Source organism: Acartia tonsa, chromosome 15 (genome assembly GCF_053477335.1).
Source record: "Acartia tonsa isolate MP-2025a chromosome 15, ASM5347733v1, whole genome shotgun sequence".
In the NCBI taxonomy this organism is placed as follows: Eukaryota; Metazoa; Arthropoda; class Copepoda; order Calanoida; family Acartiidae; genus Acartia; species Acartia tonsa.
Genome location: NC_137274.1, coordinates 2,122,357 through 2,135,793, shown reverse-complemented (window position 1 = coordinate 2,135,793; position 13,437 = coordinate 2,122,357). Strand labels below are relative to the sequence as shown.

The 13,437-nt window shown below is 31.5% G+C and overlaps 2 protein-coding genes across 4 annotated transcripts in view; one reads left to right on the top strand and one right to left on the bottom strand.

The window, feature by feature from the left end:
- LOC145307369 (uncharacterized) overlaps positions 1-11,886 on the top strand; it is a 126,916-nt gene extending 115,030 nt beyond the window's left edge. The window contains exons 5-17 of one of the 3 annotated variants that reach the window (XM_080149750.1): positions 4,999-5,097; positions 5,277-5,375; positions 5,547-5,645; positions 5,817-5,915; positions 6,266-6,364; positions 7,450-7,548; positions 7,720-7,818; positions 7,987-8,085; positions 8,253-8,351; positions 8,515-8,613; positions 9,725-9,823; positions 10,748-10,790; positions 11,584-11,877. In XM_080149750.1, the coding sequence (XP_080005876.1) occupies positions 4,999-5,097; positions 5,277-5,375; positions 5,547-5,645; positions 5,817-5,915; positions 6,266-6,364; positions 7,450-7,548; positions 7,720-7,818; positions 7,987-8,085; positions 8,253-8,351; positions 8,515-8,613; positions 9,725-9,823; positions 10,748-10,773 (1,115 nt within the window). In that variant the 3' untranslated portion in view covers positions 10,774-10,790; positions 11,584-11,877. Of the gene's footprint in view, positions 1-4,998; positions 5,098-5,276; positions 5,376-5,546; positions 5,646-5,816; positions 5,916-6,265; positions 6,365-7,449; positions 7,549-7,719; positions 7,819-7,986; positions 8,086-8,252; positions 8,352-8,514; positions 8,614-9,724; positions 9,824-10,747; positions 10,791-11,583 lie in introns of all 3 variants that reach the window. The other 2 variants (XM_080149749.1, XM_080149751.1) reach the window with 2 other exon arrangements.
- LOC145307366 (G protein-coupled receptor kinase 1-like) overlaps positions 1-13,437 on the bottom strand; it is a 75,500-nt gene that overhangs the window by 21,520 nt on the left and 40,543 nt on the right. The window lies entirely within an intron of this gene.

Below are 13,437 nucleotides of genomic sequence, written 5' to 3'. Positions count from 1 at the left end.
CGCTAACTGCTCTATACTGAGACACGTCTGTCTGTGAATCGACTATAAGTCAGTACCAACAGATTTTGTTATGTTGAAGAAGTTTAGAAACCAAACATTACTGAATATTGTAAAAGTAATAAATTTATTCCCATAACTGAAAAGACATGTTATTTTTTCCCATTTTTGTATATATTAATTGCTAACTGACTTGATTTAATTTCTCAGGAACCATCTTTACATTGTGTTTAGGATTAAAATAAAAGCCTTGCTTTAATTATTGTACATCCATATATAACAGATTTATATACAAATTTATTCAAAGAATAGAATTTGTGTGCTCTATATCTTATTCCATTCAATTAGATATAATCTAAGCAAGAATTTTACCCCGAAATAAAAAAAAACCTTAATATCTGTAAAAACTTTCTCAATCAATAGTAAAAACTTTAAAATCCCCCAATTATGTGGATGCCTATTTGTATTTTTAGCTATGTAGTATGATTCTGAAAGTGTCAGAGTATATTTTTAGGTTTACCTTTTAAGAATAGGTTAAAGAAATTTTTTAAATGACTTACTTTTGAATTAGCCTTGATAATTACATCCTTCACTTTTAATTACTTCTCTGAGCTCTTGGTTCAATCACTTATCCCCAATCTAAAAAAAAACTTTCCACATTTTCTTCACCCTTAAAAGTCTTTTTATTTCACCACCTTATTTGGTAGAAGGGAGGGCCAGGGGAAAGGGGGCGTTGAATGCTCCATCCTGTTATCTCAGCTAATATTAGAGATAAAAAGCTTGGACTTTATCTCAACAATTTTTAATACACTAGTGGCTTCGCCCCTAGCCTCTAGGGGCTTCGCCCCATGAGGTAATGGAAAGTCAACCCTCCAGAATAATTTTATAGTTATATTTTCAAAAAAGTTATTCTTTGCCGAATTACTCTTTGGTAAAATTAAACCCAGGTTGTGCGCCGTATGCACAAAAATTTCAATTCGTAAAAATTAAACCCAGGTTGTTCACTGTATATCTCGTACGGGGTGAGCATAAGCGAGTACCCTGTATGCGGCACAAGCTCTGATAGTCCCACTAATTGGACCACATATACACAAAAATTGAAAACTCTCCTCTGTAAATTTTTTTAATACCTATAATTGCAACAACTTTTTAAAGATGTCAATTTTTAAAAGTTACAAAAAGCCCAAAAAAATTTTTTGGTTAATTTTTTTTTTTTGGGGGGGGGGGTTCATGGGGGGCTTCGCCCCATGGTGCAGTGGGGTATCCCCAACCCAATTACTGGTTTTTGTTTACAAAAATAAAAATAAAATAAAAAATGTGGAAATAGGGATTTTTTTATTTTTAGGGGTGTTTGGGTGTCCCACCTTCCTAAAATATAGCCTAAAACCACCAGAGGACCAGTAGGTATATTCCCAGAAGAGTAGAGCCCAATTTGTTCAGCAGTTACTGAGATTTTACAAAAAATGTAAAAAAAAAATTGGGGGGGGGGAGTGGTTTTTTTAGTTTTTTGGGGGGTTGGGGGTGTCCCACCCCCCAGGAAAATAGCTTAAAACTATCGCAGGACCAGTAGGTATAATCCCTGAAGAGTAGAGCCCAATCGGTTCAGCGGTTACTGAGATCTTAAGCTTCAGACGGACAGACAGACGGACAGACGGTCAGACAGACAGACATCAAGCTACTTTGTATTATAGATGAATATGTCTTTATACAAAATGAATAATATCTGATATCATTAATTAGTCATATTTATGATTTCAAAATATATTTTATTAATATATTGATTGCTAGATATGAAACAATGCTTTGTTTTTTAAAATGTAGTTTAGAGAAGCATTTTCTGAGATAAGCATTTTTCGAGATAGGCGTTAAATAAGATTATGACACATAATTGATGGTCCCAAGAATAACTCAATTTTAAATTTCCAATTATGATATTATCAATTGCCTTTATGTAACTTGTTCAGTGGTTATATTACATTTTATCATACATATACAAAGCAATTAACTGATAACGTCATATATCTGAAGCCATGTAGATATGTAGATATTTATATAAATTTTTAAATAAATGAAAAAATGAATATCCAGGTACCATTATCAGTGATATTCTTTTCCATATATGGCTTTATTTCTGTGACCATCGGGAGAAAATTTTAATCTATCCGTAGATAGCAATTTCAACATTTTTTGGTTAGTTTAATAGGGTACATAACAAAATCTTTTATTTTACTTTAAATTTGCAAGTAAACCCCCCAAAAACCCCCAAAAACAAAAAAACCCCACCCCCTCAAAAACTTTATTTACATTTTTTGTAAAACTCAGCAACTACGGATCAAATTGGGCTTTACCCTTCTGGGAATATACCTACTGGTCCTCTGGTGGTTTTAAGCTGTTTTCTTAGGTGGGTAGGAACCCAACCCCCCCTCCCCCATAAAATTAAAAAATCCCCACTTTAAAAATTTTTAATTTTAGAATTTTTATAAACAAAAACAAGAAATTTTGAGGGGGGAACCCCACTGCAACATGGGGCGAAGCCCCCATGAAACCCCCCCCCCAAAGAAAAAAAATTTAAATGCGAACAACCTAGGTTTAATTTTACAAATTGAAATTTCACAACCTGGGTTTAATTTTACCACAGAGTAATTAAACAACTTTTTTGAATATTTCTATTTAACCCTTAACAGTCGGGCCCCTTGCCGCACCTTAATCAGTCGGGGGGGGGGGGCGTTCAAATTTTATATTTGAAATATCAAAACATAAGTTTCAGCGGCCACAGCTGTACTTGGCAGCTGCCAGCCGCCGCAGTCGGCGGTCGGCGGGAAAACGGCGGCGGATCTTTATGAAATTTTAATACATTATGTGGACATGTAAGAAAAGCTTAAGTTTAAAATTTGAAGTCTCTAAGTCAAAAATTGCGGCCACAGGAGCATTTTAAAGATTTCTGGAGACCTGGAGGATCAGGACCTGCAGGATCATACCTGGAACCTGAAATTGACTTGAAGACCTGTATTTAATATAAGGATGTACTACTAGAGGATATTTTAGTATTTTGGTAAGATAAAATACTTTGTTTAAGTCAAAAACAAATTTTTGTTCTTTACCTGGATGACCCTGCCAGGTTTGCTGGCATCCTGTGCCCGCCAGGATGGAGATATTCAAAAAATTCCAACTCTCAGTTATGTGCCATACCCATACTTAAAAAGTCAAGCAGTTTGGGCTCTTTATCTTTCACACACAGAAAATGAGATAGAAAAACCCGGATGGGGGGGCGTTCAACGCCCCCCCCCCCCGACCGTTAAGGGTTAAGAGGGTTGAGTTACCATTACTTTATAGGGCAAAGCCCCTAGAGGATAGGGCGAAACCGCTAGTACTCAAAATTATACTTTTCTATACAGCCACATATAACCGGACTTTTTCTAAATTGTAAACAAATGAATATAAAAATGTCAATTCTAAAGATTTTATTAACTTTTAAAAATTGGGAAGTAAACTAGGTATATGAATATTAGTTCATTGAATAAAATTGCCACCATCATCAATCACCGCCTCTACCTGCCTCCTCAACTGCCAGCAGACCCAGGTCAGAATGTACCTGTCCAAGCTGGCAAAGTTCTCCTTGATAGTGGCAATGAGTGGGGTCTTTTTGTTATGGGTACATCTATTGATACATGCTTCAATGTAGCCTCTGGCTCAAAAGTCAATTGAATTAAGATTGGGCTGCTGGGAGGCCCCATTTCCTTAGGAACGTGAGTAACCGCAGGATCCAGATTCACCCAACTTTCAAGCTAACATTTGACACGAATGATGTTTTATACCTTTCTGGAAATGGTATAAAGATTCAGCTAGGGTTGTCAGCGCAATCCATAGTCTAAAATGAGTTTTTAGGTTCCATATGGGTCTCTAACCTTGAGAACCAAGAAATTTTCACAATTTTTGATGTTTTTGTCATCTCTAAATCTGCCACATTTCTCTTTACCAAAGTACTACATCCAAGCCATTTTAGATAGAGAGAAAAATTTTATTCTAGTCTTACTTATGTATCTAACAATATCCCCAGCAAGTTTCATTACTCTACCTCATCTACAGATGGGCTGAGGTCTGATTTAGTGGGATCCAGATTAAACCACCGGCGCATTTCGAATCTGCCTTGTTGAACATAAGTGCGGCCAGCTCGGAATACGAAGTGCTAAAAGGTCATTTCCTAAGCTTTAAGTGGAGTCAAACATCCTGATTGGTCAAGTAGTTTTGACACTATGGCCGTTAAAAAAAAGTCCGTTTATATTTGGTGCACCCTGTATATATTTCTCTGTGTATCTATAATTCTACTGTCTATAATACAAATTAGCTTCATGTCTGTCCATCCGTTCCTCTGTCTGTCAATCTGTCCCTTAAGACCTCAGTAACCACTGAACCGATCAGATTTTACTATTCAGGGTATATACCTGTTGGTCCTGTGGTGGTTTTAGGCTATTTTCTTGGGGGGGTGGGACAACAAAAACTAAAAAAAACCATTACCCCTAAAAAATTAATTTATATTTTTTTGTAAAATCCCAGAAACTGCTGATCAAATTGGGCTCTACCCTTCTGGGAATATACCTACTGGTCCTCTGGTGGTTTTATGCTATTTTCTTAGGGGGTGCGGCACCCCAACCACTCAAAAATAAAAAATCTCCACTTTCAAAATTTGAAATTTTTGAAAACAAAAACCAGTAATTGGGGTGTGGGAACCCCATAGCGACATGGGGCAAAGCCCCCAGGAATCCCCAGCCAAAATAATTTGGAAAATTTTAATTTTTGTGTATGCGAACAACCTGGGTTTCATTTTTACGAATTGAAATTTTTGTGCTTACAACGCACAACCTAGGTTTAATTTCACCACAGAGTAATTAAACGAAGAATAACTTTTAAGAATATTTCTATTTAGGAGGGTTGACTAAAGAGGCTAGGGGCCAAGCTAGTAAACTATATGATATATAATAAATCTCATATATTTATATCTAGGATTGACCAGTCTTATGAAGGCAGCAAAGTATGGACGTACTGAAGTTGTGAAGCTCTTAATACAACATAGAGCTTCTGTCAATGCCAAGGATAATGATGGTTAGTTACATAATATTATTATAATACTGTGTTTACATCAAATATATTTATCGAACTATCTTACTATATTTATACATATATTACAAAATTATACTTTTCTATATACATTTCCCTGTGTATCTCTAATTCTATTCTAAACTACTCTTATAATATAATAAATCTAATATATTAATATCTAGGAAGTACCAGTCTTTTGTATGCAGCAAGGGAGGGACACTATGAAGTTGTGCAGCTCCTATTAGAACATGGAGCTGACATCAACGCCAAGGATATAATTGGTTAGTTACATAATATTATTATAATACTATATTTCCATCACATATATCTATCTATCTATCTTACTATACATATATTACAAAATTATACTCTTCTATATATAACTCCCTATGTATCTATAATTCTACTCTAAACTTCACCATATATAATAAATCTAATATATTTATATCTAGGTAAGACCAGTCTTTTTGAGGCAGCAAGGCATGGACATACTGATGTTGTGAAGCTCTTACTACAACATGAAGCTGATATCAATGCCAAGAATAAATGGGGTTAGTTACATAATATTATTATAATACTATATTTCCATCACATATATCTATCTATCTATCTTACTTTACATATATTACAAAATTATACTATTCTATATATAGCTTCCTGTGTATCTATAATTCTACTCTAAACTACACAATACATAATAAATCTAATATATTTATATCTAGGATGGACAAGTCTTATGTGGGCAGCAAGGCATGGACATACTGATGTTGTGAGGCTCTTATTAGAACATGGAGCTGATATCAACGCCAAGAATGATGATGGTTAGTTACATAATATTATAATACTATATTTCCATCACATATATCTATCTATCTATCTCACTATACATATATTACAAAATTATATTATTCTATATATAGCTCTCTGTATATCTATAATTCTACTCTAAACTAAACAATATATGATAAATCTAATATATTTATATCTAGGAGGGACAAGTCTTATGTATGCAGCATGGAATGGACACTCTGATATCATCATATATATCTATCTATCTATCTTAATATACATATATTACAAAAATATACTTTTCTATATATATTTCTCTGTGTATCTGTAATTCTACTCTAAACTACACAACATATAATAAATCTAATATATTTATGTCTAGGATGGACAAGTCTTATGGGTGCAGCAAAAATCGGACACCAAGATATTGTGCAGCTCTTATTAAAACAAGGAGCTACTGTCAATGATAAGAATATGGATGGTTAGTTACATAATATTATCATAATAATATATTTACATCATATAAATATCCTTCTATCTATCTTACTTAAATAAAAATTATACTTTTCTATATATATATTAGTAAGTTAGTTATAAAATTATTTTACTTTATTTCCGTCATATAAATCAATCTATCTATCTATCTATCTATCTATCTATCTATCTATCTATCTATCTATCTATCTATCTATCTATCTATCTATCTATCTATCTATCTATCTATCTATCTATCTATCTATCTATCTATCTATCTATCTATCTATCTATCTATCTATCTATCTATCTATCTATCTATCTATCTATCTATCTATCTATCTATCTATCTATCTATCTATCTATCTATCTATCTATCTATCTATCTATCTATCTATCTATCTATCTATCTATCTATCTATCTATCTATCTATCTATCTATCTATCTATCTATCTATCTATCTATCTATCTATCTATCTATCTATCTATCTATCTATCTATCTATCTATCTATCTATCTATCTATCTATCTATCTATCTATCTATCTATCTATCTATCTATCTTTCTGTCTGTTTATCTATCTATCTAATGTTCTATTGTATATCTATAACATATGTATTTATAACAGAGAATTTTGGGAGGATATTTCTATCTATATCATTATGAATTTAAAACAATGACAATGTCTATGGAAATTTTACTTTGTGTGGGGTAAAATATATTTTGTTTCCCTAAAATAAATTTCTAAGAGATTATCTCCTTGTCAAATTCTTGTGAAAGAGAAAGATATTTCAATTATATAGTTTGTGAAAACCTATAAGAAGCTCCCTATAAAGAAGAGCCATAAATAGACTTTATACTAAATAGTATTCATCTTCTTGACTTTTATTCTTAAATGCCCTATTTGTATTGCAAGATTTGATCTACAGTCATATCATTTACATATCTAATAAATTATCAAATTTCTAGGTCCCACAGCTCTAGATTACGCCCTTGAAAAAAATTCATGGCAGTCTATATATATTTCCCTGTGTATCTCTAACTCTACTCTAAACTAAACAATATAATAAATCTAATATATTCATATATAGGATATACAAGTCTTATCTGGGCAGCAAGAAATGGAAATACTGAGGTTGTGGATCTCTTACTAGAACATAGAGCTGATATCAAAGCCAAGAATAATGATGGTTAGTTACATAATATTATTGTAATACTATATTTCCATCACATACATCTATCCATCTATCTCACTATACATATATTACAAAATTATACTCTTCTATATATAACTCCCTATGTATCTATAATTCTACTCTAAACTACACAATATATACTAATTCTAATATATTTATATCTAGGATATACAAGTCTTATCTGGGCAGCATGGAAAGGGCATACTGAAGTTGTGAAGCTCTTATTAGAACATGGAGATGATGTCAATGCCAAGGATAATATTGGTTAGTTACATAATATTATAATACTATATTTCCATCAGATATATCTATTGATCTATCTTACTATACATATATTACAATATTATACTATTCTATATATAGCTCCCTGTGTATCTATAATTCTATTCTAAACTACACAATACATAATAAATCTAATATATTTATATCTAGGATATACAAGTCTTATGGGTGCAGCATTGTATGGACACTCTGAAGTTGTGCAGCTCTTAATACAACATGGAGCTGATATCAAGGCCAAGGATGATTTTGGTTAGTTACAATTATTATAATATTATATTTCCATCATATATATCTATCTATCTATCTTACTATACATATATTACAAAATTATACTTTTCTATATTTATTTCCCTGTGCATCTGTAATTCTACTCTAAACTACACAATATATAATAAATCTAATATATTCATATATAGGATATACAAGTCTTATCTGGGCAGCAAGAAATGGAAATACTGAGGTTGTGGATCTCTTACTAGAACATAGAGCTGACATCAACGCCAAGGATAATGATGGTTAGCTACATAATATTATTGTAATACTATATTTTCATCATATATATCCATCTATCTATACATATATTACAATATTATATTTTTCTATATCTAACTCCCTATGTATCTATAATTCTACTCTAAACTACACAACATATAATAAATCTAATATATTTATATCTAGGATATACAAGTCTTATGTATGCAGCATTGTATGGACATACTGATGTTGTGAAGCTCTTACTACAACATGGAGCTTCTGTCGATGCCAAGAATAATGATGGTTAGTTATCAAATTATTATACTTAATTTCTATCTATCTATCTATCTATCTATCTATCTATCTATCTATCTATCTATCTATCTATCTATATATCTATCTATCTATCTATCTATATATCTATCTATCTATCTATCTATCTATCTATCTATCTATCTATCTATCTATCTATCTATCTATCTATCTATCTATCTATCTATCTATCTATTTATCTATCTATCTATCTATCTATCTATCTATCTATCTATCTATCTATCTATCTATCTATCTATCTATCTATCTATCTATCTATCTATCTATCTATCTATCTATCTATCTATCTATCTATCTATCTATTTATCTATCTATCGATCTATCTATCTATCTATCTATCTATCTATCTATCTATCTATCTATCTATCTATCTATCTATCTATCTATCTATCTATCTATCTATCTATCTATTTATCTATCTATCGATCTATCTATCTATCTATCTATCTATCTATCTATCTATCTATCTATCTATCTATCTATCTATCTATCTATCTATCTATCTATCTATCTATCTATCTATCTATCTATCTATCTATCTATCTATCTATATCCTTGGGAGGGTGGAAATAACATCCATGATTATGAATATAAAACAAATCACAAACCCTCTTTTACAGGGTAAAAAATTATTTACTAAATCTCTTTAACTTACATTTTTCATTTCCTTGCCAAATTGTGATGCGCTTTTCCTTTTAAACTTAACTCGGAAAAGTCGGACTCCTTTCTGCATTTTTTAATGGTTTAGGGGGAGGGTCCTCCTAACACCTCAGTTCTCAAAAAAAATGTGCATGTCCCCTGTTTGATATAAGTTGGTCTATCTTATTTTGTTTCCTTCACTCTTCAATTTAAAAATCTTTATTTTCTAAAATTAATTCTTAATTATTATCCCTCTTCAAACCCTGGTTTATGAAAAGAACCTATAAGAAGCTCCCTGTAAAGGAGAGCCGTAAATAGACTTTAGATTATTTAGATTCAATATTCATCTTCTTAACTTTTATTCTTTAATGCCCCATTTGTATTGCAAGATTTGATCTACAGTCATATCATTTACATATCTAATAAATTATCAAATTTCTAGGTAAAACAGCTCTAGATTGCGCCCTTGAAATAACTGGATGGCGGTCTGAAGAAGAGAAAACCAGAAAAGCTAAAATAGCAGAAATACTTAGAGGACGTGGTAAGCTTAATTAATATAATTTGATTATTCTTATATAGTATTATGTGTCTTCTATCTAAATCTTAAATTTTCATTAAATAAAAAAAAACATTTTGATCTGTAATTAAATGGTCAAAACAAACAAAGAAAAGAAACAAAATATAATAATATTATTCTATTATGTAGCAGTATACATAGTCAAAATATGTATTATATTAATTAACAGTCTATTAAAAGCATAAACATTTATATCAATAATACAAAGTAGCTTTATGTCTGTCTGTCTGTCTGTCCATCTGTCTGTCCGTCTGTCTGCCTGAAGCTTAAGAATTCGGTAACCACAGAACCGATTAGATTCTACTCTTCAGGGTATATACCTATTGGATAACACCCCCAACCCCCCCAAAAATGAAATTTGCCCCCCCCCCTAGAGGCTAGTAGCAAACCCGCTAGTTCTTATGATAAAGTAACATGATCTGTGGCTGTGTGTCTGTCTATACCAAGGGATCTTACTAACCGCTGAGCCAATATGGTTCTCCTTTACAATGTAGCTTATCATATGTTCTGGGAAGGTTTTATTATTATTTTGGGAGAGGGTACTACAACCCTCCCAAGAGACTTTTTCCCTAGAAAATTGACCAACCCACAAAAAAATAAATTTAAACAGTAATTAACAATGGGGGGGGGGGGAGTTGTTGTTATTTAAATCAATTTACAACCAAGTTCTTTTTGAATTTGCTTCCTGAGGAAAATGTATAAATAAAAAGGGAGAGGGATGCAGGATGAACACACTTTAAGATGAAACTAAATTATTAAGATCAGTCTTTGCAAGTTGAAAATTAGAATCATTATTCAAGAATGAACTTCTTGCTTTTAAACTCTAGTATCATATATACAATATATGTTCTAGTTTAAATAAATTTTAAAAAACATAATACTTTTTAGGTGCCAAGAGAGGAGTTGAGATATAATTATCTACAACATAAAGGTAGGTAGGATATTTATCTATGCATATATATATCAAAAAGTTTATATCTATCTATCGGTCAGATACATCTATTTTGACTTATCCTTATAATAAAGTAACAGGATGTCTGTCTGTTTGTCTGTACCAAAAGATCTCACTAACCACTGAATCGATCGTGTTCTCCTTAACAGAGTAGCTTCTAATAGGTCCTGGGAAGGTTTATAATAATTTACTTCATTAGCTATTTGATTAATTTACTTATTTGTTTAATTATATATAAACTAGTCGCTTCAACCCTAGCTTCTAGGAAATGCAAAATATGTTAGAAAATCGCCTTAAACCACCCCAAGCCAATTATGAAGTTTCCCCCAAAAGTATAAACGAATCAAATCAGTGTTTTTAGATATCTTTAGTTTCAGACAAAAAATCCTTTTTGTCTCTATTTGCTTCTATTCTGTTTCCTTATCCTTAATCATACCATATGTATTCTGTATATCCTTATAATAAAGTAGCAGGATGTTTGTCTGTTCAAAGGATCTTGTTAACCACAGAACTGATCGGGTTCTTCTTAATAGGGTAGGTTCTCATAGGTCCCGGGAAAGTTTTAATTATTTGGGCGATGGTAGCACCAACCTCCCAAGAGAAATCACAAAAAATATAAAAAAAAAATTATGTGGAGACTTAAACACAACATAGAATTTTTTTCTCAAATTAGATATTTGAAATAAAAAAACAACTATTTAAAGTGCCACTATTGGCCTCTAGGGGCCTAGCTGCTACTATAGTTTAAACTAGTAAATAAATGATATTTCAGGGCTGATCAAAATCTTCCAAAGTCCTTTGCTCTGTGTCTGCCTACATTTCCAAGATTAATACACAAAAATTTGAATAACTTATCATGAATATTCAACATACTCTCCCTTAATCTAATCAAGACAATGAGAGTGATTAAGTAAGTATAAACATTGAATATTTTCCTATTTATTCCATAATTATATATTTCTAGCATACTGTAAATTGAAAAACTTCAGAATAAAATTTTTTTATGATTATATAAAAAGTAGCTTTTTGAATATCTAATGTATTTACTTTAGAGGAAGAAATAGTTTACTAACTATAAATTAGATTTTTTTCTTGTTTAAATTTCTTGATTGGATTTTGGTATGGTGTGGGTATTCATGATATTTAATTACTTTTATTTTCTATAGTTATGTTCTATACTGTCTCATATGTATGTTTGTAAACTTTTACCATCATGGCTTAGAATTTAATTCATCTGAGCTGTATTCAAACCAGTGTTGAAGATCCGCATTTTTTTTAGTCCAAGGATACGGATCTGGATCCGGATCCTGGGGTATAAATTTATGGAAAAATCTACCTAAATTTATATAAAATAGTCACTTACTAATTTTGAAATATCTGGTAACCTTGTTAAAATCAGCTGATTCACTCCCACACTCTTCTCTCTCACATTGTATTCGAGATTAAAGAATAAATATTTTTTAAAAAATTTGATGATTTTATTTTTATTGTCAAGGATCTGGATCCACACTGACCAAATTTTGAGGATTTGGATCCGGATCCGCATACAATCAATGCGTATCCACAACACTGATTAAAACAATTCTAAACCATGATGGAAATACATATCTATAGTATTGTTTTATAGAAATTACCCGCATTCAAATTTAAAGAATTTATTACATTTTTTTGGCTAAAGTAATTTAACTTTAATTTCAACTATATAATCTATAAAACCATACTATAGATATTGAATATGATATAAAGTGCAGCAACCCTATAGCTAGGGTGTCAATAATGCTGTTAGGTTTGTCCAACTAACATACAACCAAAAAAAAAGGTTGAATGTGTCTTACTTTCTTATTGAAGGATTTCAAAAAAGGAAACATTATTTAATCTACTTAAGAATTAAAGATTTTGAAATTTTAGAAGATTGTTTATGAAAAGATAATCTATTTAATGCTGCGCTATTTATTCATATAACTTTTAAAATATAAGAGGGGGGGAAGTTTTGACACATTTGTGTAAACAGTGTGTATAGGCTTTATCTTTGGACTGAGAGGATAGGTTTTAAAAGATAAAATCATTCTTATAAGATAAATTTCCCCCAATTTTGAGATATTCTTTTGATAGGCCTCCAGGTTCAGGAGCTGCAGTCCTCCAGATTCAGGGGCTGCAGGCCTCCAGGTGGTCTCTAGACAGGCAAAAATAAAAATGTAAGAGTTAGAGGTCAACTTATAAAACTTAAAATATGCATATTATTCAATGTTATTTACATACTTGAAGAAAAAATATGCATATTTTGTTTTATATGTTGACCTTTAACTCTTCAAAAAAAAATTTAATTTTTATATTTACCTGTCCAGACACCACCTGGAGGCCTGCAGCTCCTGAACCTGGAGGCCTATCCAAAAAATCTTAAAGCTGGGGTAAATCTATCAAATAAGAATGATTTTATCCCTAATAACCTATCCTCTCTGTCCAAAGATAAAGCATATACACACTGTTTACACAAATGTGTCAAAACTTCCCCCCCTCTTATATTTAGCATGTAAGGTTTTATATATTTTTGATAAGCATTCAAATCTTCTTTTAATTCCTTAAAAAAATGAAATATTTTTTTTCAAATTTCATGATAATCATAGAT